Here is a 23,342-nt window from a genome sequence, read left to right as displayed (position 1 = left end):
AAATTGAGTAAAGAAGGCACACAACACAAATAACTTACAACAATATTGCTATGTGCATGAATGGTTTTTTTTCCTCTTTGGTTTTAAAAAATTAAACTTACTTAATCTACTTCTTAAATGTCTCAGTTCTAGGTCTTTGCTCTTTTTTAACCTTTCAGATTCTCGCCAGTGAATCCACTTCACTTTAGCTTCCAACTTAATAAGACTAGGTATCACAAAACCTCAGTCCAGGGAGAAACTTACCCCACATTTCCTCTCAGCCTAACTTGGGCTGTCTCAATTCTGCTCCTCATACCTGCTTTTCCTTTCAAACAGTCATTTGGAAGAAACAAGAATTTTCCCAAAGTCTTTTTTCCCCCCTCCCAACTTTACCTGACTGCAAACTTTCGCTCTGGGATCCACTTTTTAAAGCTCTGAAACCCCCTATTTTTCTGCTCTGGGGGAAAAAAAAATTTTTCCCCCAAAAGAAAAGGCAACCGGAATATCCTAAAGATTGGCAAATGATAACTATTTCAAGGCACCAAGGAAGGTGCGGCAGTCCTGCACAACTTTGCAAACAATGATCACCGCCTAGGATGCTCATCCCTGCGACAATAAAACTTGTCAAAAATCCCCCTCGCAGCCCGCGTCCGCTTACCGCTTTCCCATTATAGTAGTACATCAAAGAGTTGCCGCCCATGCCCGGGATTGTGTATGCGCAGTACATGGTCTCGGAATCTTTTTTCTCCTCAGTACCACTCTAACAACTTTTATTTCAAACTCGCTGTCCCTTTTTTCACAACAATTCCTTCAGTTGCATTTTCCCATATGGCCGGGCCAAGCGTGGTGAATATGCAAAGCAGGAAGAGACCATTCCTGGCGGGCGGGGGAGGCCGCCGCGCTGCTGTCAGACGCTCAAGTTTGCGCAGCGGAGCTGGAAGGCAGCCCGGCCCTGATGGAGCTCTCAATCCTAATGCATACGCGGGATCGATTCAACTTTTCCGAGGGGTTTTTATCAGTTCCTCCAATAATGCCGATTCTTACAAATTTCTGAAGTCTTCACTCCCCCCTTCTTTTCTTTTCTTTCTTTCTCTTTTCCTTTTTTTCCCTTTTCTTTCTTTTCCTTTCCTTTTTCTTTTTTTCAAAAAAATTTTTTTTGTTCTAGGCACCCTTTTCTTCTCTAAAATTTCCACTCAACTGCCTTAGGGTAAAAGTGGAACAGGGTCCATTATTGAGCAGAATACAAATGCAGTTAATTGACTCCCCCTCTCTCTCTCTCCCTCTCTTTCTTTTTTGTTTTAATTTGATTAAAAAGCGAGTGGCAGGAAGGGAATCGTATGATGCACATCTAATAACTCTGCCATCTGTCTCTGCTGCTGGCTAGCTCCCAGCATTGTACGCAGCTGCCTGAGAACTCGACTCGGAGAAAGGGGAGGGAAAGGGGAGAGACGGGGGGGGGAAAAAAAAAAGAAAGGAAAAAAAAACCCCACAACCCATCACGTCTCTGACCTCGCTCAAAAGGAGAGAGGGGGCAGTGTTTTCTGACTGCTTGGTCAACAACCTACAAAACGGGGTTGCGGAATGAAACAGAGTAACAGTGCGGCCCGCCCAGGGCTCTGCGAACCCTCCGCTTCCCCGGAACCGGTGGGCGGGGGGCCGCCCGTGAACTTCACCTCGCCACGCCGAAGACCGCCTTGTGTACGAAGGCCAGCCGGCGGAATTGAAGGGGACGATGCTCCCCTCGCTTAGCCCGGGAACCCCACACGGCCACATCCTCAGTCTGGAGTTCGGGGCTCTCGCTGCGCCTTTGGATCATCTACCACCCACTTAACGCTATTTGTTTGCTGGGTTCTAAAGCAAGAGTTTATTGGTACATCCGAACCTCCGGATGACTTACAGCTGTCAGTTCCTAAAAAGGCACCTCTGACACCACATTTTCAGAATTTTGCATCATCCCAAGGAGCCCAATTCTGTATAAATATTTAAACAAACCTTCCACATTTGTAAGGTTTTGATAAACTTTAAGTGATTAAGGCAAAAATCTTCCTCCACCTTTATTGATTACAACTGAACAACAGAATCTTTTCTAGATCACGTTTCTAACAAGCACGTGAAGATATTTATGTTTTATTTTTAAATATTATATAATCCAACAAAAGGGGGGGAGGGACAAAAAAACAAAAAGGGAAGAAAGAAAGGGGAGGGGGAGGGGGGGGAGGAGGCTGGCGGACTTGAGCTTGCCAAATTCAGAGCATCCCAGGGAAGGAGGGCCTCTGGGAATCGATCCCAAATGAAACTAAATCATTTGCATATGCCGAAGCAAATGCCACCCGAGCATACATCTATTCTCAAGATTCAACTTTAATAATTCAAAGCACCTATTTCCTTACAATTCAACATGGTAACAAAACACATACAGTATTCATAAACAAGGGGGGACCTTGGAGTCTGTTCTGAAGAGCAAAGCCTTGGCTTCATGGTGCAAAGTTTCTCCCACACTTTAAAATAAACACACACACACACACACCCGCACACACATACAGCGAAAGCCCAAAGGTTTGTCTAACTCACTTGCTCTGCATTTATTCCAAGGGTCCCCAGAGGTTTGTGTAAACAGTGCTTGAATTATAATCACACATTTCATTCAAATTTCATGCTTTGAGGATTTTTTCCTCATTAGAACAGTTAGTTGTCAATCTGACAGGATCACATTTGTAACCTTTAAACCACCCTGAGTGTTTCATACATAAGGCCAGGGTGCTCACCTACTAAAGGAGAGTATGTAAAAACCAGGGCGTAGAAAAGAGGCTGGAATTTAAAGGAGAGATAAGTTGGGGGTTTTATTGTTGTTGTTCCTTTGTTGTTTCTTATGGAAACCCCTTATTTAGAAGGTTGTGTCTAGATCCTGTTTAACTTTCTCATAGATGGATTGCTAGGATGATTTCCAAACTATTTTGATAAATAATATCTCTGCTTCATCTACATCAAGTGCCTCATCCTGCAAACATATAAATGCCTTTCTATTAATTACGTAAGTATAAATAGAAGGTTCAAACTTTAATGAGCAACAATTAATATTTTAAATATTGAAGCTTTCATTGCTTTCAAATATATTGTTAACATGTGCATAAGTAAATATTTTTTAATCCGATAAGGTGAAAGAGATTTTTAAACCCCAACAAATCAGCACATGGGCCTCAAAAAATTAAAATGCTACGAGAACATTAAGCTTCTGGGCTTCATTAGGTAATGAAAAAGGGCCTGAAATTTCAAAAGTATAAATTTGCAACGATTAATAAAGATATACTCCTTTGAAAGGTGATCTATGTATTATAACCATCGAGACACTGAAGGTATTATCATCCACTGATGTTCAGGTTTTGGTTTGTTGACCTTGGAGTACATTTCAATCACAGAACTCAAGTCAGTGGCTTGTCAACTGAGACATTTCTGCGAATTCAGACTTTGAAGTTTCCTTTGTGACAGAAATATCACCCATGATAAGTTTTTAGTGTGATGCGTGGGGAGTTAGCACAGAAGTGTAAGAACAACCGAAGCTATATACATGAATCCATGTGTTTCATAATAATCTTAAAAGAAGTCTCAATCATACCAGCCAATTTTTAAGGGACGCTGACCTGGTCTGTTTGCCTCATCAGTGCGTACTTAAGCAAGTTACCTAACAGGCCAAGAGTCCCTTGTTACCACTGAAGTGATAGCCACACAGAAGTGGGAGCCACCTCTCTCCCTGGTGGTCAGCTGAAAACACTGCTGGGGAACTAGGGGCAGGCAGCGTCTGCCTTCTTGAGGAAAAAATTCTTACCAGGAAAACCATTGTTTAGAAGTACTGACCACTTAAAATACTCCACATTAATCTGACCGTCTTCTGTAATTTGAAGTTTACAGATCTGTCCTCACTTTCCAAAAAGTCCTTGACAGATATATTTGAGGTAAAGGGACACGTTATCTCGAGGTGTCACAAGAAATCTGGAGGCTATCTGACCAGAAATCCCCAATGCATGTGTCCTGTGTCACCTACAAGGTGGACATTCATAAAAACTTGCTGAATGAATGCATGAATTGAAGATGAATGGCCACATGAAAGAACAAGTTCTATACCACTTGAGTGAATGGCCTTGGATTTTTGTATTCATTCAATCATTTCACAACCATTTAATGATTCCCAACTTTGTACTGGGTTGTACTGACACATACAACACTCTTCCTGATCTCAGAGACCTGACCACATGGTGGAGGAGATGGGGCCCGTGCCCTTGAATAAAACGGAAAGATACGACTAAAGACTAATGTTTTCATTGTGAAGTAGGGACAATCACATGTATATTCCACAGACAACAAACTGTCACACAGTAAGGAACTGAACTATTCCTTCTCAGTCACAGATCTCATTAAATTAAAGTCTACCTTTTTTCCCTGAATAATGACTGTTATGCAGTTCCTGAAAAGTCCAAATAAACCTAATAGACACACACACACACATGACCTTGTACATCACCCAGAATAAGGCAGGTACTCAATAAATGAGTGGAATGGATGAAGGAATGAAAAATGGTCATATGAAGGGAGTGTCATTTTCTTCCCACGGTGTAACTTGGTCGTATGGGCATAACTCCATGTTTCTGTTCAAGTCCCTCAACACCTAAACTTTCCTTTTTTGCACACAGTACTTGCTTACTTCTCCAATGCTGTTCTCTTTTGCCCAGCACAGGTGAACTTAGCTAAACATTATACCCCAAGGGAAAAAATAATAGTCATCCGTATATGGTGATTACCTAACATAATGGGAGCAAGCACACCTATAATTTAAAAAACCACCTTAGGTAAATATCCACCCCATCAAAAAATCTGATAATAAAACAGTTAACTAATACATGTAAAGTGAAATACAATTTATAGAACATGACATTGCCTACAGTTAATCTTCATAACCAGTACTCTGTGCCAGGTATCATCATTCCTACTTTAAAGATAGAGAATTAAAGCACAAAGAACCTGACATGCCATTTTATAGATCACAAAACTGCTAAGGCAGTGGGATCAGGACGTGAGCAAAGTTCTAAAATCCCAAGGGCTTAAATGTGAGGGTCAGACGCAGCTGTCTGAGAATTATATCCTTAGCACTTGGTCACAGTGTGATGGTGGCCAACTTGTATCACAGGCCTGGGTTTTAGTTCCCTCATTTTAGCACCAGCACCTTCTTTGGAGAAGTGCAGATGTGAGGGCACCTAGCTCAGCATATCATCGACATGTTAGGAATGAGAGCGCTTTTCCTGGTACCTCCTCTGCGGTTTCCTCTGGACAAGAGAGCCTTAGAGAGCAGTGGGAAAATGAGCTCCACCCAAAACATACTTAGGTAACACAAGTCTACTAAAGTGGAAAAAGTTTTAGGACTACATGCTATCCTTTTCACCATCGCAAAGCCTTGCGGACTGCCCACCACTACTGACATGGGGAACCTGTACTGTGTACAGTTAGATATTTGAAAATGTATTTCCGTTGATCAGAATCTATGTCCTCATATTTTCACACAAACGAATGGCAAAATTTGACAAGTCAGGGAAAGGAGGTTAACTAAGCTACCCTTTTCCACGGAAAAAAGAGTTATTACTGGGTTTAATTTATTCAGATGCTGAACAACTGGGTTCTTCTGCTCTCCACAGAAGTCACTAGAAAGAAGAAATTTAATTCATAAGGTAAATAATGTTGGTGTTTAGTTAGTGAATGCATATGCATGGATTATTAATTTTAATAAATTTTAATAAATGGTGATAGCTTTCACCTAAGGAGGGACTGATGTTTAAGGTCCACCTCAAACTGCAATGACAGAAATCCTTAGTAAGTACGAGCACAACTTTTGTAAAAGATTTAATTATCCAAAGGAGGATACAGACATACAGACACACATACACAGAGTTAAAAGTAATTTTTCCTGATATCTTTGACTGGAGACAGTGCTGCAATCTAGCAGTGAACACCAACAAAATTCCTCTACGTATATTCTTATATTTATTTGTATTGAGATCTTTCAAATGTAAAATAACCATGTTTTCTTAGTAAGGGAGCAAACTTTCTTTTTTTTAATGATTTTCCTCAATTGGAATCCTAATTACCTTAAACTTTTTTTCAAAACACACATTCATTTGGGGGAACTACTTATCTCAGATAAATATACTTGTCAGATGAATATAAAAATATTTATCTGAAGTAAATCCTTATTACGTGAGAGCTGAGGTAAAGCACAAACCACCTGTCTCTCCTCCGTGGCATAAACTTACTCTCTCGGCCGCAGTTAATATTACTATCAGGTACAATAGTTTTAAGTATTTGTATGGTTCAAATATAGATAAGTTTAGTTTGGAAGATCTTTTAATCACAGAAAAGTATCAAATTATCAGTTGAGACTGTGAAATCTAATTTCTATTTGCGACTTTATCAGTGACTTCGTATTGTTATCTTGAATTGGATACTTTTTTATGGCTTGGGTTCATATGCAGACATCCAAATGGTTTATCACATGATCAAATATTTATTTTCTTCCTGGCTGGTCAGATAGCTTGTAGTCATATTGATTATAATGTAATTCATATTGATTACTAAGGTAAGCAACTGTGGGCTATTTTTAACCAGACTTTTGTTCCGTAAATATTTGACTTCTACCTTTCTGTGGCAGTATTTCTCTTCAGAAGAAAGAGGCAGTTTCTTCGTTTGCTTTAAACAGTATTATAAAGACTCACACAGACATAATATTGTTTTGGTGACAAACAACAGCATGCAAAGTAAACGTAAAAACCAAGTTCCCGAATTCTTGTCTCTAGTCAGATGGGGTTAGAGTCATGTCCCCACCCTTCCACACATTTTCTCAGTTCTGTGGTGAACAATGCAAGGAGGATGCCATTACTCGTGTGCCATGGCCATCGTGTCTATGAAGTTCAACAACCAAAGATATAGTGTGGAATTAGCCTGCAGACTGGGGAACACACAGCTAATGGCATGTGTGGTGTGGTGAAGGGAAATAGTAAGCTGCAAACAGACTTTTGTGTTTAATAACAATGGAAACTGCATGCTTGACTCCACCTACAGTTCACTTCTTCCTTCCTCAGTTTCATGCAAAGACCCATGCTTGTAGAAGTCCTACATTTATTCTACCAAGTCTCTGAAATATTAAATGAAATTAGAAAAAAAGAGTACAAGTAAGAGTTCTGGTGATTAAAGGAGATGTTTTAGGTCAGGAGAAAAAAATCATTAATGCTTCTTATTTGTCTCTAGTACATCAATCTCTTTCCCCTGGGATAAGTGGAATGTTCTTTGAAAAAAAAAAATTCCTTTACCCTAACCCAGTGTAAATCCATAGCCATGTCTCCAAGTTTGATACAAAAACAAACCATTTCTATTTTGGTGCAATGAGGAAGCATCACCCTGGACAATATAAAAACAGAGACGGAGGAAGTTGACTCAGATCGCGCCCTTCCCAGATGAAGAGAGCTCGCAGGCGCCCCACAATCACCTGAAGCAGATGAAATAAGACGCAACTGTTTTTTCCGTCGCGTTGATGCACGTGTAAAAATGAATTCCCAAAAAGTTAAAGGGGGAAATCCTGGGTATGTTTGTTTTTCTGGATGAAGGATTCCATTTGAGAAACTTTTGACAAAATGGACTGATGAAGCAGATTGGAATCTGGGCACAGGATGTACACAATTTTTGAAAATTTGCGAATAAATACTGGGCTTCCCAATGCATTGCTCAGTGATCAGAGGGAAATGTGATATCACAATGAAAACCATTTCCATTCTAAATAGAATAATTGTCTAGGGTTTGTCAACCCTCTTCGGGGTGGAAATTCTAACAATTTCCTGAGGTTCTAAACTGTTGATTACATTTAATTGTTTGACATTGGCCAACAAGTAGAACAACGAATTGCTGGGCAGAGAACAAACAATTTTCAAAGGCTTTAATGGCTCTCCCTGATAAACACTCAAAATATAAAAAAGTAGGTAAAGAGAATGAAAATAAGTTTTAAAATGGAAGTGAGTGACCATATAAGAATTAGCATCCTATGCACATCCGTTACTAAAGTGCCTATTTCACAGGCCTGTTTCATAAAGGTTTTGCCCAAAATATCCTCTTGTGTAACTGGAAACCAGCCACTTTGAGCAAGAATTAAGGTTATTTCAAAGGGAAAAAAGTAGCAGAATTAAGTTCCCTCAAGGTCAGTCCATACATAGCCTAAAGCTTAGTCCATTTCTGACCTAAATGTTGTGCTCTTTAACTCAATATGACCTTGAATTTTACCTACTTAGTTTTAAAAAATAAATGATCTCTTCGTTCTGTTCATCCTAAGCACTTGAATATTTCCTCCACATGCAAATGCAGAGATGCCCATGATGGGACAGTTGATATCCTCATCCATTAAGAGAAAAAGAACTTGTAGCAAATCCCATGGGCAAGCCAAAAGAGATTTTCAAAGAAGTTTTGAAAGAGATAAGACACAGTTAAGGGCAATATGGGGCTTCCACTAGATACAATGGAAATAAATTCATAGGCTCTCCTTGACACAAACAGCATTTAAATTAGAATTGTTTGGCAAAAAATATGATATTGATATATTTTGGCCTCTAACATAGGCCAACCATATCAGGAGTAGGTGAAGGCTTCCCCAAAGTTATATGGCGGTAACTGTCTTATTTCCACTCATTCATGGTTGGGTAAAAACTGATTTAAAAGGATGTCTTCATAATCATACCTAGAATTATTGTTAACAGTGCTAAATTGCCAAATTATGGTGCTTATAATCCAGAGGCCTGAATTTGCCTCTATTTGTTTCCCCAAATGTCAGTCAGCATTTTGCCTTCTTTGAACAAGATGATCAAATGCATACTGACCCTAAAATGACTTAAATGCTACTTAATATGAGTCCAAATTCCAACAGGTCGACTCTCCCACACTTACCCCCGGTTGAAGGTTTTCTTTTACTGCAGAATGTGGTATGTTCCCGGACATCCGTTCAGAGCCTACAGGCCATGCTCTTCATGTGGCGTGAGCACCTACTACTTCATGCTACCGTAGGAGAAATGTGTTGTGTCCAAGGGGAACTCCTCAAGCCATACCCATTTTGTGCATGGGCTATGCCCTTGGAACTTGCCAGCAGTGTTGATCTTTGATCAATTTCTCATACTTTTTGCAATAAAAATAGGCACACTTAAAATTACTGTGTGCATAAGGTTTTCTCAGAGTCAAGCATTTCTGTATTGAGTCACTATTAGTACAAATATTAAACAAGTGACTATAAGGCAGAGAAGGACAGATACCATATGTTTTCACTCATATGTGGAATAGGAGAAACTTAACAAAGGACCATGGGGGAGGGGAAGAGGAAAAACAGTTAAGGAGAGGGAGGGAGGCAAACCATAAGAGACTCTTTAACACTGAGAACAAACTGAGGGTTGATGGGGTGGGGGAGAGGGGACAAGGGGGTGATGGGCATGGAGGAGGACACTTGCTGGGATGAGCACTGAGGGTTATATGGAAACCAACTTGACAATAAACTATAAAAGAAAAAAACCCAAAACAAGTGACTATATTTCATGATAAATAAATACTAAACATTGAAAAGTAAAATAAAAAAATAAAATACTCTTTTCTTAATGAATTCAAAAAGAGCTAGTTTCTGACTCTCCAACCACATATTTGGGGATGAAACCTCCATCCCCATTGCCTGGTCCCCTGTACTTGTTAGAGAAAGCACTAGAATGTGGAGGCCAGAAACCAAGATGTTGGTTTGAGTTCTGGCTTACTTTCTAACTAGCTAAGCCTGAGCGAGTTCTGGCTTTATCTAAATCTCAGCTTCGTTATAAATAAATATGCTTCAAATAAATAGCTGTTAAATTGTGATCATGACGGGGGTTTTCCCCAAGATTGAAATTCTGCGATTTATGGTTTTATTATAATGAGATATGTCTTTGGACAATCAATCTCTGAAAATATGAAGACAATCAAAAATTGTTTCGGCAGTTTAATTAGCAAAAGTTCAACTGTAGGGAAAATATACATAGAAGCTGCTAGACAGAAGTTCAGCTGAAAATCTGCGGCCTCTCTCTTAATCTGCCAGATCTGCAACTCTCCGCACAGAATGACATCAAGTTCTGTAGTTACTTCCAGATAAGGACCATTCTAGATCCTCTGGGTTCTCCAGCAAAGTTTAATGCCATAAACTGTTGCTAAATAAATCACACACCTACTTTATTGTCCCTAAATATTATCCATTGATAAAGAGTGGAGACCACGACTTAACTTTCTCCGCCCCGCCCTCTAACGACGTAAGACATCCTTAATAAAGCTTCATCACATTTTGCTCATTGAGTGAATGAGGAACAAAAAGGGATTTATTTCCTTCCTTCCTCCAATGACAGAAATCACCAAGTCCAGAATCATCAGAAAAAGATATATACTTAGCCCTAAGTTCAATTTGAGAATAAGTCAGGCCTTTATGAAATAGACAAACATTTGCAAACACAGCTACACTTACTTTTTACTGATAAAACACGGACATACACATAGTTATGATCAATTGCTCCCCTAAATTTTTAAATTTTCTAATGGTTGTTTTTGGTTTCATGAGCCTGGCCTTTCTCTCACCTGGATTATAAACGACTGAAGATTAGGGACGGACCAAGTTTTATTTGTTGGGCTGGCAGAGAGCAAATTCATTTACACCTACACTTCACAGAAGGGAGCTTGGAGGATCTCATTTATCTTCCTTTCTTCTGTACAGAGCGGCTATTTTCTCAATGGAATAATTAATAGTGCCAACAATATGCCAAAGATATAAAAATGGATACATACATGCACTGTCACTTTTGAGAAGTGATACTGTTGTGCCAGTTAGTGGACGTGTGATGCACACTCCTGTTTGATTTATTTTTTAGTTTTCCTTGGTAAGTCCACCCTACTTATTTAATCTATCTTCTACTTTCAAAACTCAATTTGATAAACATTTTCTTAGAGGGACAACAGATTCTCCTCCGGCTAGACATTATTTCCGAATGACGTGGAGGAAAATAAAACAAAGAAACAGGTGCTTTCCATGTCATTTCCACATATTTAACTTTTTTCTTTTGTCCTTTCCAAAACATTCCATTTAACTTGATTTTAAGCACAACAGAAACAAAAAAGTTTTTTTTAAAAAAGATGTCATTTTGTTTCACTGCTAACAAGAAATATGCTGATGACAAGAGACCTGACAATTACAGTAAATTCTGTGGTCAACTTTATCTCTGTATTATATATTATATTGTTATCATGGACTGTGGGGTCACATCAATTGTTGGGCTTTTAAGAAGCACAGCCTCTGTATTTATTGGTTCACAAGGTGGATCGTAGTGCTGGGACCCTACAGTGCATTACAGAGTGAACTTTTACTTGGAGAATACAGTCAATGATATTGTAGCAGCGCTATCTGATGGCAGATGGTAGCTATACTTGTGGTGAGCACAGTACAGCATAAAGATGTCGAACCTCTATGTTGGACACCTGAAACTAATGAAACACTGTGTGTCAACTATGCTAAAAAAATTTTTTTAATGAGGTCTTGCTTCAACAACTACTTGAGGCCATGTAAATCTTCACGATGGTAGGAACTTTGATCCACTGCTATGCACCTTCTGGGAATACTGGCACGTAGTAGGTGTGCAATAAATATTCGCTGAATTTTTTTGAAACATAAGCCTTGTGTTGATTCAGTGCTCTCTGGGGATATAATGATGTAGGATCATCAATCGCTTCCCACAACTTCTGGCTGAAATCAGGGTTCCTTAACCTCTGGAGAGCTCTAGAACCCTTCTGGCAATATGACAGAAATTATGTTCTCTGTCTCCAGTTACCTCTGTGATATACATATTTGATGACTGAAATTTTGCTGCAGAGAATTCTAAAATAAAGACTGGTTTGAAATATACTTAAGATCTGGATAAGCAGAAGTTGTATCTTTTATGAAACAAGATTAATGCATCAGGTCTACCTAAAATTTACTAAGTATATACAAATAATTAATACAGCTTCAATATTCTTAACCAAGGAGAAATTTAGTCTGAATGCATTACGCTAAAATAAGTTATCAGTTTAGTTGTTTATTACTTTTTTAAAAGATTCTTTTCTTTTAATGTTTTATTTTGGGAGAGGGGGCAGAGAGAGAGAGAGAGAACGGGGGGAGGGGCAGAGAGAAAAAGAGACACAGAATCTGAAGCAGGCTCCAGGCTCTGAGCTGTCAGCACAGAGCCCAATGTAGGGCTCGAACTCAGAGACCACAAGATCATGACCTGAGCCAAACTCCAATGCTTAACTGACAGAACCACCCAGGTGCCCTTGTTCAGTCCTTTTGAAGAAAAGTTTCCAACTTACTGATACCATCACAGAGACCCCTGGTAGCAACACAATAATAAAGATCTATCTGAGTCTCCTTTAAATTCTCAATTTTCAGATGCGAGTAAGGAAATTGCCAGAATCTTAAATTTGCTATGCAGAGTTGTCTGAAGAGATGCAAATTTCATTTATCTCTCTCTTTATATTCTTCCCTTTCTAAAAAAAAAATTAAAACTGCTAAGTCATTTTGAATCATACATTACATGAAAACAGACTGTTTTAATACTTGAGACTATTGTCCTTATTGGCTTGTCTTTATTGCCCATGGCTCTTGCCCCCCCACCACCCCAAGTATGCAAAAATTTTAAAAAAATCCCTCAGCTTTACCTCCACAACTCTCCAAAAACCTTTTTTTTTTTTAAATGTGGTTCAATGACATTTAAAACCAAAAATCTTGGTAACTGACTACCATGCTTAACACGTGACCATTCATGGTGCCTGCACCGTGTGGGTAAACTTGGGCCACACCACGCCTCCTGTGTAACACCTTTAATCTGGACTCGGTAATCTCAACTGTGACTATCCTCTTTGTTGTTTTCAAGGCTGCAAGTTCCCAGCAAAGTTGGAAGCCGGACTGAGCTTGATTTTCCAGCGAATATTGTTCTTGCTCTCTGTTGTTGAGTTGGGCGCACAGCTGTGCGAAGTGGTTTCAAAGAACCAAGGGGACGGTAACAGCACAGGCCAGCTCAAAACTTCACTCTGAGTTCGCCAACTCCAGGCTACATGATAATCACGTGAACGCCTCCAGAGCCACAGCCAATGGGCACGGAGCTAAATCTTCAAGTATTACTGACTTATGTTGATCTCAGGGGGATTCCTGCCCCTGCCCCCCATTTCACCCAGCCTACACAGCAATGGACAGGAAATGAACCTAATTTCATTCTCATACAGTGACCAGCATGTTATTTGTGTTTCATAAATGGAATGGTAATAGTAGGAACAGAGACTAAACTGCTAATTTATAGAAGCATAATATTATCCTTAAAAAAATAACAGCTTTATTTGGTAAAAGCATTATTTTTAATAGTAAAAACAACAAAACATCCTAAACCATACTCTACATACTTTAAAATACCCTGAAATAACTTTCATTAAAAAGGTGCTTAGGTTTTGGATTCATAATTAAGTCTTCATGGCAAACGTACTACATAGATATCAATTGACCAATTATCACAGGAGGAAAGGATCTGCCAATGTTTCTAAACAAAATCTCCAATTACAGAGTTCCAAGATGATCAAAATGGACTTCATTTTAAAGTATCAAAAACTATGCGTCACAACACCCAGCTTAGAAAAAAAATTCTTTTCAGAAAAAGGGAAATAGCATAACCTCTTAGCTATTTTAAAGAAGTTTTAAATGGAAGAAGGAGATAGTGATTTCATCTTTCTAGAAGTGACAGCAGATACTTCAAAATAATAATTCAAATATTAAGTGATACCAGTAATTTGAGTTACAAAGTTGAATTAATAAATTATGACTGGGCTAATTTGGGACTAAAATGATTAATTGTTCAAAATAATTCACTTCCTATTTTAGAAAATATCTTAATATTGGCCTAGAAAAAAGTCACTACTTAGTAATACCTTTCTTCAGCGGCTGAGAGGCACTCAATTTCCATTGTAAAGATACCCATTTAAATGGGTCCTATCCAAATATATGCTGATGAATTATTCAGGCTTTACTTTTCACATGTAGGGGCAAGAGAAACTGGTACTATATTTTAAATGTAATTATAAAATCAATCCTCAGAAATTTAAAATAATGTCTTAGGAGTGGGCTGAGGACCAGGTTTGACCACTGGATGCTGTGGGAAGCCCCTGCTGGAGCACAAGAACAGAACAAGCACATCCGAGCAGAAAGTGTGCCGGTCACAATCATGGGACTTACACCCGGGGAAACCTGTCCTTAATTTATCCCGCCGTGTGCAGATTTGGCAAGGATCTCCAAACATCATTTACATACCATATGCCCTGAATTACCTAGGCACAATGGCTGTGAACAGATACGATGTTTCGGGTCTGATTCTTTGCTTCCCTGTATAAGTTTTGCAGCTTTCATTTAAATTTTCTCATTGCTGAATAATTTAATGCAATATTGCATGTTGCAAAAGAACATTTTGCTAAATCAATACATTGTTCATTGTGCCTTGTGATTAGAAGAAACAGACCCTAGGGTAGGTGAGCATGAGGTATCATTTCTCCTGTGTAAGAATCAGAGAAAGGAAAGCAGCTCCTCATGCTTTGGACTCATTTTAACCTTTGTCTCCTTAGTAAGCATATAAATGCAGGGCATTCAACAATAAAATAGGCAGAAATCATATATTTTGGCTTCTTGGGAAAAATTGGTCAGCAAGTTTTCATGTTTTAAAAGGGATTCCTGAAAATAGATTCTATATTTGTTCCTCTCATAATGAAAAGGCTTTATAATTGTCCTATGCCTTGGTTTCCCTCTTCCCTCAAGAATAGTATTCATTCAAACTCAGTAATATTAGTCCAGATTCTCAAGCTAAATTTAAGGTCAGACTGGTAAAAATGTATACTTAAACCAAAAAGATCAATAGCCTAAAAAAGGCTTGGAACAGAATTACGTACATATTTTTTGTTGTGTACTATAAATTTGACTGTATAAACTTCCAATTAAAAATGACATTCACACCATCATTTTTGATAGAGTCTTGCACAGTAGGAATACTCATTAATGCAGGGGAATACAGTGTGATAAGCAGCTTAGCCATCAAAATAGTAAAAAATAAAATGCCAGTTGGTCTACTCTGTACATGGGTAAAATAAAACTTAAAAAAATTAAATACCTGAAGAATTAATTAAAAAGAACATCTACTGGCATATATATATATTCTTTAACTCTGTCAAATCAAGAGCACCCATTCCCTAGTCAGTTTCTATAGAGATCTCAGTCCTGGTACCAACAAACAAACAAACAAACAAACAAACAATAAGAACCCATCCTATATTTGATGATAAAACATGAAATGCATTACCATATTCAAAGTAGAATAAAATATGACTTAAATAATTTTACTTATTCTACAATTATACTTCCAAAAACTGTGCGTGTGTGCATGCGTATTTGCCATTTGATATGAAGTATCTCACATATCTGAATTCTTTGCAACACTGGTAAAAGAGAAGTAAAAACTCATCAGTTAAGTGTGCACACGTGGGTCATTTCTTGATCTTTAACTGGAAAATACAAAGTGATCACATAATTCTCAACTGTAGGTTAAAGGAAGTGGCAAATGAGGTGTGTCCATACACTAGTAGAGAAATAAGTAAAAGGCAATGCAGTAATTTCAGAATACTATCAAATAATTTGCTTTCTTTAGGGGGCAAGAAAAGAAAGAAGCTACCATTTGAAGACCAGCAACAAAAGGGTTAACAGACATATGCTGTATAATTAGGAGATGCATTAATGATTATGAATAGTAAATGATTTGGTGCAAAGAAAAAATTTTAGTCAAAGGGACATGTACCTATCTTACATGTTTATTAGTAACTGTATATGACTAGAGAATTCTGCTATTAAGAATCTTGCATTATTGGTGTAAATACTTCCAAGGGTACATCAAATTGTAATCTTTCATACGACATCCATCAAACCAGGCTGGAGATTTTGACAAACATTAAACACAGTAAGGAGGCAATTATGTATGCATGATTTAATCTGCAACTAATTAATATGCAAATTTATTCATATGTTAGTTACTAAATTAAAAATGCAAAGAAGCCCTTATGGTGATTCTCGAAATTTTGCACAAACAGAACATTTAAAATGTAAGAAAAATGAAGTTTTTTAGAAACCCATAACACACTTTTAGTGTCTCCAGAACCTGTTGCATTAAGAAGACTCAAAAATATGTGTTTAAATACTAGATAATAATTTAAAAGGTGTGCTAATTTTATGTGAGAATGTGGGAACAGAAAGGTTAATCAGAATTCTCTCGAACTCTTAAGAGATACACTCTAATTACCAGACAAATGGTATTCTATTTCTAAGCTTCCTTCCCTTTTAGGGTTGTCAGAAGTTGGTCATCTTACTGATATCCTGCACAAATGGTTAGGGGAATAAATAGTATTTGAAAGCAACCAGAGATATTGAAAATTCTAGGGGAACTTTGAGACCATTTGGTGTTCACTACACATACAATTCACTCCTCAAGATGGCAACTCGCTCTTTTCGCCTTTGGGGAGGAGCTCTTTGCAAACAGAGATACGAGAGGAAATTCTAGAGGGAGACTAGACATTCTCCCAAACTCTCTTCCAAATGAATCTTCAAAGAAAATAATTCGGCTAACACAAGAGCAACAACCTCCCCAAAAAGCAGAAGGTAATTTCATCTGAATTCAATCTGGCTATTTTAGCCCTGCATTTCCCAGACAGTCCCAAACTGATTTGAATCTTTGATGGGAGAAGAGGGATGTGCAGTAGTGATAATTTTAAAAATATCTTTGGGTGTCTGCATACAAGGGAGTATCCAGTCAAGTGCATACATTATCCTTTGGCTCTGCCGCCTTCTGCAAAGTCTGATTTCCCTACGACTTCCTAGAGCTCAGCAGCGAGCTTCTGTGTGGACCACCTCTCATCGGATGACCTTCCTCATCCCTGTATCCAGCTCCGGGAGCGGACGCTTGCGGCACTTGTGCCGGCCTCAAGAAATCAACGCAACTCAACTGTGGGACAAGGGACGGTGTCTGCGGCTCTTCCCAGGGCACTGAACTCTCACCCACGTTGAAAAAAAGAAAAAAAAAAAAAAAAAAAAGAAAATCGCCATCAGTCTCCTTGCTGCCAAGTGACACACAAAAAGGAAGTTAACCATTGGCTGTTACTTGCATTCACAGTCTGACTCTGATCTCCCAGCTTCCCTCAGCCCAATCTGATGCCAAGCGGACTACAGCTTGCCCATTTCATTTCAACCACGGCAGCCAAAAAAAGCACTGCCCCACCGTGCAACGACAAGCAGTCTGTTTTGATATTAGTACCTCAGTATGTGATATGAGAGAGTCAGATGTCCCCAAACTATGTGCCCTCCCCCGAGGGACTCTGTCCTGGCCTTCCTTGGCCACAGGGATGGGGAGCATGCCACAAATCCTTAGCTTTGAAAGCACAGGGGAAGGAAACACGCCATCCGCAGGGCTCAGACAGAAATGGCGAGGAGACTCTTCTGAGGAGAGGACTCCTGCCCTCCCGTCCAGCCCTCGCGCTGAACTGGAAATATTAACTCATATTCTATTCACTCCCTGCCAGCCAGCACACACGCATGTAAACTGAATTACATAAGAAAAGGAGGCTTTTTCTCATGTAATTAAATCTTAGGAGATGCTCGTAAGTAAACATCAGATTTTCTTTTCCTTTTTTTTTTGAAAGAGAGGGATATTTGGGGTTGAGAAGAAGGGATTTTTCCCTTGATTCTCAGACAGAGAGGAAGATGGTAGTGAAATCCTACCGGCACCCCTGTCCTCCAAAACATTCTGATTTCTTTGCTAAATGCATAGGATCAAACTCTAACCTGGTTTCACCTTCCCGTGTGCCCTGTACCGTTCTCATTCCCTCCAGCGTTACCATAGCATGCTTTTTCTGACTCTGATGAGGCGTCATCCGGCGAGGATCTCAGTATCTGGGCATTTTAGGAATCTGAGAGCAACGCAGGCATCTTTAATTTTTACAGGTGACTCAATTTTTGTTGTGACCAGAACTGAACATAAAGCTTTTAAAAGCTTAAATGTACACATTTATGCATTCATTACACAGTGTTAAATCTAATTTGTTCTTTTTACTGTCACAGGAAGCACATGTTTAAAGCAATCTGTTTCCTCATGTGAATGCTTTCCTGTCTGTTTAAAAAAAATTGCGACACACTTTACCCTGAGTAACCAAGAGGTGATCATAAATATCCCTAAATAGCATTAAACAGATATGAAAGACATTAACACTTTCAGAATGCCAAAGTAGTATTAAAAAAAAATTCTAACAGATGCTCCTAGGTCAAAAAGTGAAATGTGTGTTTCCTGAAAAAACACTCTCATCAGAATCATAAATGAACTGTGAGTGGAGAAGTGAGGTGTTGTTGAGCAAACGAGCATCCTTTTGGTGAGGAACACAGCAATCCACTGCCAACGTGCACTTGCCATAAAAAAGCCAAATTGAAATGGAAGTCTGATGAAAACCAATATCCTTTGTAATCCACAAGGTGGCAATGACTACGGCTGAGGGGTGGCTCCCGCGGATCGATCCGGTTTCCCAGAGAAAGAGTCTATCTCCGTGAACCGGCCGTTCGTGCCCGTTCCGGGATGCGAGGAAGAGGTCTGGCCAGCAGGACCTTTCCCGAGGCACCTGACGTGCTGCCTGGCCCTCTGTAAGTGAAAGCTGGCTGGGAACAGGCATTCGTGGTGGGACGTGGAGACCATGCTCTCGTTCCCCACCCCCTTTGGCAGATGTTTTCTTCTTGAAATGCGAGAGTTCACGAATCGGCCCTTCTGAAAAACTGTTCTCGGTTTCCCTTAGCTGACACGCAAAAACAAATTTTCTTTTATGAATTCAGCAACGGTACTGAGAAAAAACACATGACAATGTGGCAAAGGCCAGGATCCAGCCTTTGGCTGTGACTTTACCTTAAAACATCTGTATAAACAGTTCTGGTGAATGTTAGAAATTTACCTAAACAATCCTAGTCAAATCAAACTCTATTTTACTTTATAAGAGAAACAGAGTGCCACACAGTCCCACCTGTTCGACACATCTTCGTCTTGCCAGATGAAGTAAAAACCCCAGGCCTACCCTGCTCTTGACCTGCTTCTGCCCAATTACAGAGTAGGATTGACAGAAGATGAAAGAAAAAGCCTGTATCTCCTTATCGCTTAGAGGCAGGGCTGACTTAGGCATAAACAAATTACTGGCGGAGGGAATCATATTATGAGGAACTCCGTCATCCTGGTCTGATGTCCCATTGCAAGAGAGAAAAGATGGAGTACATACTTCCCACACAAACTTTGCAGAGCGGGAAGTCGAGTATTTCAAAAGCTGACTAGGTGTCTTGCTCTGATAGAGACACTACCACGATGAACAAAGTACAAGAAGTGCTTGCAGTGTCGCATCATTTGAGGAAAGGCAAGTAACCTCCATCAGGTAGGATTCTTCTACACGCAGTTAAGACCCTGGTCTTAGTTTCGCTCTGTATCCAACTACTCCTGTCAGCTGCACGTGAAATTTTTCTCAAGCACTGAAAAAAGGTAGTTACCTTGTTGCTGATGGTGACATTGAGGGTTTTGTTTATTACTGTCCTAGGATGTTTTCATTTCTTAGATATTTACCGTGTGCCAGGATTATGCAGAGCACGTTATATATGGTTCGTCATTTATTTATTTATCACAATATCCTTAGGAGGTAAGTATACTTTCCCCATTTTTCAGGGAATAATTCAAGGATGTTACATCATGTGCCCAAGGCCACATAGCTAGAAAGTGGCAAAGCCAACTAAAAACCCACATGACCAGATTCCATGTTCTTAACCACTAGGTCATCCTGGCTCTGTTACAGAAATGCTATACCGAATGGTCTGGTCTTTCTGAGGGGTCGGCCTGGGCAGAAGTTGTACATTATAACCAGTGTACCGCTCATCGGTACTGACAGTCATTCTACAGTGAGATGAAACTTCTGAATATTTAATTTATTCTAGGTTGGCAGATACTTGCTTGGTAAACAACAATCAGGTTGTATAGAGCTTTTTGTTCTACCAAGTACTCTGAATACCCATGGGCAGCACAGAATCATGATTAAGGACACAGAAACCTGACAGACAGACTAGCCAGGTCTCAGTGCCAGCTCTGCCATGTATTAGCTGTGTGACCTCAGGCATGTGTCATCACCCCTCTGTGTCTCTGTTTGTTTAGCATGAATAAAGAGCAGGACATCGCATTTCATAGGCTTTTGTATGAGGGACTCAGTAGATGTAAAGTGCTCAGTTCCTGGCATAGAATAAGCACTAGGTTGAGGTTTGTTATTGTTATTAGTATATCAACATCATCTCATGAAGCAGGTGCTATTTATACCTCCTTTGTAGACCCTGAAATAGATCTGCAACCTAACGGGGGCCACGAGGTGAGTAAGTAGAGGATACCACGCATTTAATTAGGAAGATCTCTTTATTTCTAGTGCAGTGTTATTTCCAACCCACCACACCACTTTTATTATATTCTTTATTGGAAATACATTTCAAAGAAATATGCAAGGCAGTGAAGTTAGCCTGTATGGGACAAAAAAAAAAAAAAAGATGTATGTGACAAAGACCCTTACCCGTTCCAAGGTGAATAAGGGGACTCAGTAACTCTAAGATAAGCCCAAAAGACAATAAGTCCTGTGTATTTGGGTTTTTGAATGCACAACCTTCTCAAAAGGCCAGACTTTATGCTCTTTTAAAATGCTAAGGCCATCCCCACCGACGGGGAATGTAAGTGACGCAACTCTGAGACTTCCTTAAACAGGAAGGGCCTTAGCTGTGAAGTTTCACGATTTAAATAAAGGGTGCACAGAAGAGGAGGAAACGCTCAGTGTCACTTGCTGTGTCTAGTTTTTAGGTAAATTGAACAATGTGCTTTGAATAAGTACAAATGAAGAAAGAAATGAGTGAATGAATGAAAACTTCTGAAAAAGCTGTCTTCCCCTCCCACCTAGATGCTCCCAGTTTGTCGTGATGGGGTTCCAGTCAAGAGCTCAGTTGTTGGTGTAATTTATTAACGGGAAACCAAGAGAGCATGGTTTGTAGAACAGTGACTAACTGGGATTTGATTTTCATAATTCCAACTGTATCTGCCCATAATAAAAATGCCTAATTCCATTTTCTCTTGCTCAACCCTATCAATTAAGCTACCGATGATACTGTGGAATGTGCTGTATACATCTAAAAATAAAATTCCTATCAAGGCACTAGATGAGGAGCCCACAGGTTCTGGTAATAAAATTTCACTCGTGAAACATATGCCTTAGTATCAAATGGCAGAATTTGTACCCTTTTATTACATAACAATACTTCCAAACAGTACGCTAGTTACAGAAGCAGACTGATTTTCTATTTAGCCGAATGGCTTAAAATTTTCAAACTGATTCAACAAGTCTTAATTGCCAGGCCATGAACATTCCTTTGAAGCCTCAGCTTCAGTAGTTAGGAGGAATGGGTTGACTACTGCCGTCCCCTTACACAAATTTTATTTTTTTCATCTCATCTGCTAACCTCCCAAGTTATTAGACTTTTCTACAATAGAGCCCCAGTTCTTATACTCTGCTTATTATTGAATTATTTTGTACTTCAAGTTTGTTTCGTAATGAACAAGGCAGAAAATATTACTGTACCCTAGGGTAACACACCTGAGCACCTGTGAAATGAGTGAAGTCCCCAAACAGGGTTACTTGAAAACATTAACGCTAAGAATCAGCAACCTACTTGAAACTGCTTTCTCATGGCAGCTAATGATATAATGATAGACTTTGCCAATCGGTAGAATGAACGCCATTACAATATTATTATACGTATAATCCAGGAGGCATATTTAGAATGCTACCGGCTGGGGATGAGGAGGCTGCTGTAGACAGCCGCTCTTCCTCGGATGATATCAAAGTAATTGCTCAAAACCGCATTTTTTTTCTAGGGGGAAAAAAAATCCCTAGATGGTAACAGCAAGTGGTAACAGTGACAGTTTTTGTATGTGTGTGAGGAATATATGACAGGGGTCATTTCTCTGAGAACACTAGCCCTTCTAATAGGAGTCCATGTCTCACAAACGAAGTGCCTTTTAATCACTGTCGTCGAAAACTCTGCTGATACACAGCAACACACCAAAACACTTCTTTACAGTTTGCTACCAAGGGGGCTTCACTCAGAAATGCCCCTATTCTTCTGTGCCACTGAAGACTCAAAATAAATTTAGTGGCATTTAATACACACACAGGTCCTCTTCTGATCACTCTGGAGGTAAACGCTTACGGATCAAGTTTCAACCTCAGGAGTGTAGCCATGATTAATCTCTCAGATGACAAAGTTAGACTAGAGGGACAAGAGTGGCTGTCGCTAAGCGACTTAAATAAAATTCTTAAAATGTTCCTTTCAAGAAGGAATCTGCACATTCCTTCAGAACTGAAATCTGTACTTCTCACTGAAACTTACATCCTTTTGTCAACCTTGCAATTCTACAAAATGCAGACTCTTCTGCACTACCTTAATTTCTCTGAAGAGGGAGTATAAGCTCAAGCAAAGCATAACACTCAAAGCGCTCTGTACCTATACAGCAGCTGCAAAAAAAAAAAAAAAAGGAAAAAGAAATCGGTATCATTCACATGCTGCTTTGAGATAAAATAATTGAGTATTTAAAACTACAAATTTTGCACCACATTTTATTCCTTGAAAGTGAGCACGCTCCTGTACACAAATGCACCCAGAGACAGTGGAGGTCAAGGCTGAGAATCTCATGCTATTGCTTTGAAATGCGACTTTATGCTCAGTTTAAGAATTCAGTGCAACTGATTTAAAAAAACAAAACAAAGCAAGTGTCTGTCAACAGCCTGACAGAATTTAATCTGCCTTAAGAAAATACAACTTTGCTATTTTTGAAGAGACTCCTCATTCCTTTTAGGGTTATTGCTACATATTCTGAGTGGATCTTACTTAGCCCTCCAAGTTCTATCTGATTTTGATTTATGGCTTTCAAACAAAAAATTCAGAATTGTTTGAAGTCAGAAAAACACACCTTGAAAACACAGAAATTATCAGTGACTGGGGAAAAAAAAAAGAAAATTCCACTATGTTAGAAAATAAAATGAACAATTTTGTCAATGAAATAGTAAAAATTTAAAAAATGCTATCTAACCAAACATTAAGTCAAGCATCTATATTATTCCACATACATAAAATAAATTCACAAACC

General features: G+C 39.1%; 1 protein-coding gene across 17 annotated transcripts in view; it reads right to left on the bottom strand.

Moving 5' to 3' along the window:
* TCF4 (transcription factor 4) overlaps positions 1-23,342 on the bottom strand; it is a 350,902-nt gene that overhangs the window by 93,519 nt on the left and 234,041 nt on the right. For 4 of the 17 annotated variants that reach the window (XM_029921451.1, XM_029921447.1, XM_029921448.1 and 1 more), the window contains exon 1: positions 638-1,423. The exons of the other annotated variants lie outside the window; for them this stretch is intronic. In XM_029921451.1, coding sequence (XP_029777311.1) covers positions 638-706 — 69 coding nt within the window. In that variant the 5' untranslated portion in view covers positions 707-1,423. Of the gene's footprint in view, positions 1-637; positions 1,424-23,342 lie in introns of those variants that run through there. 17 annotated transcript variants of the gene reach the window in all.

This window comes from Suricata suricatta, chromosome 14, assembly GCF_006229205.1.
Source record: "Suricata suricatta isolate VVHF042 chromosome 14, meerkat_22Aug2017_6uvM2_HiC, whole genome shotgun sequence".
Lineage (NCBI taxonomy): Eukaryota > Metazoa > Chordata > Mammalia > Carnivora > Herpestidae > Suricata > Suricata suricatta.
Note: the sequence above shows the minus strand (reverse complement) of the source record. Positions and strands in the feature narration are given on the sequence as shown.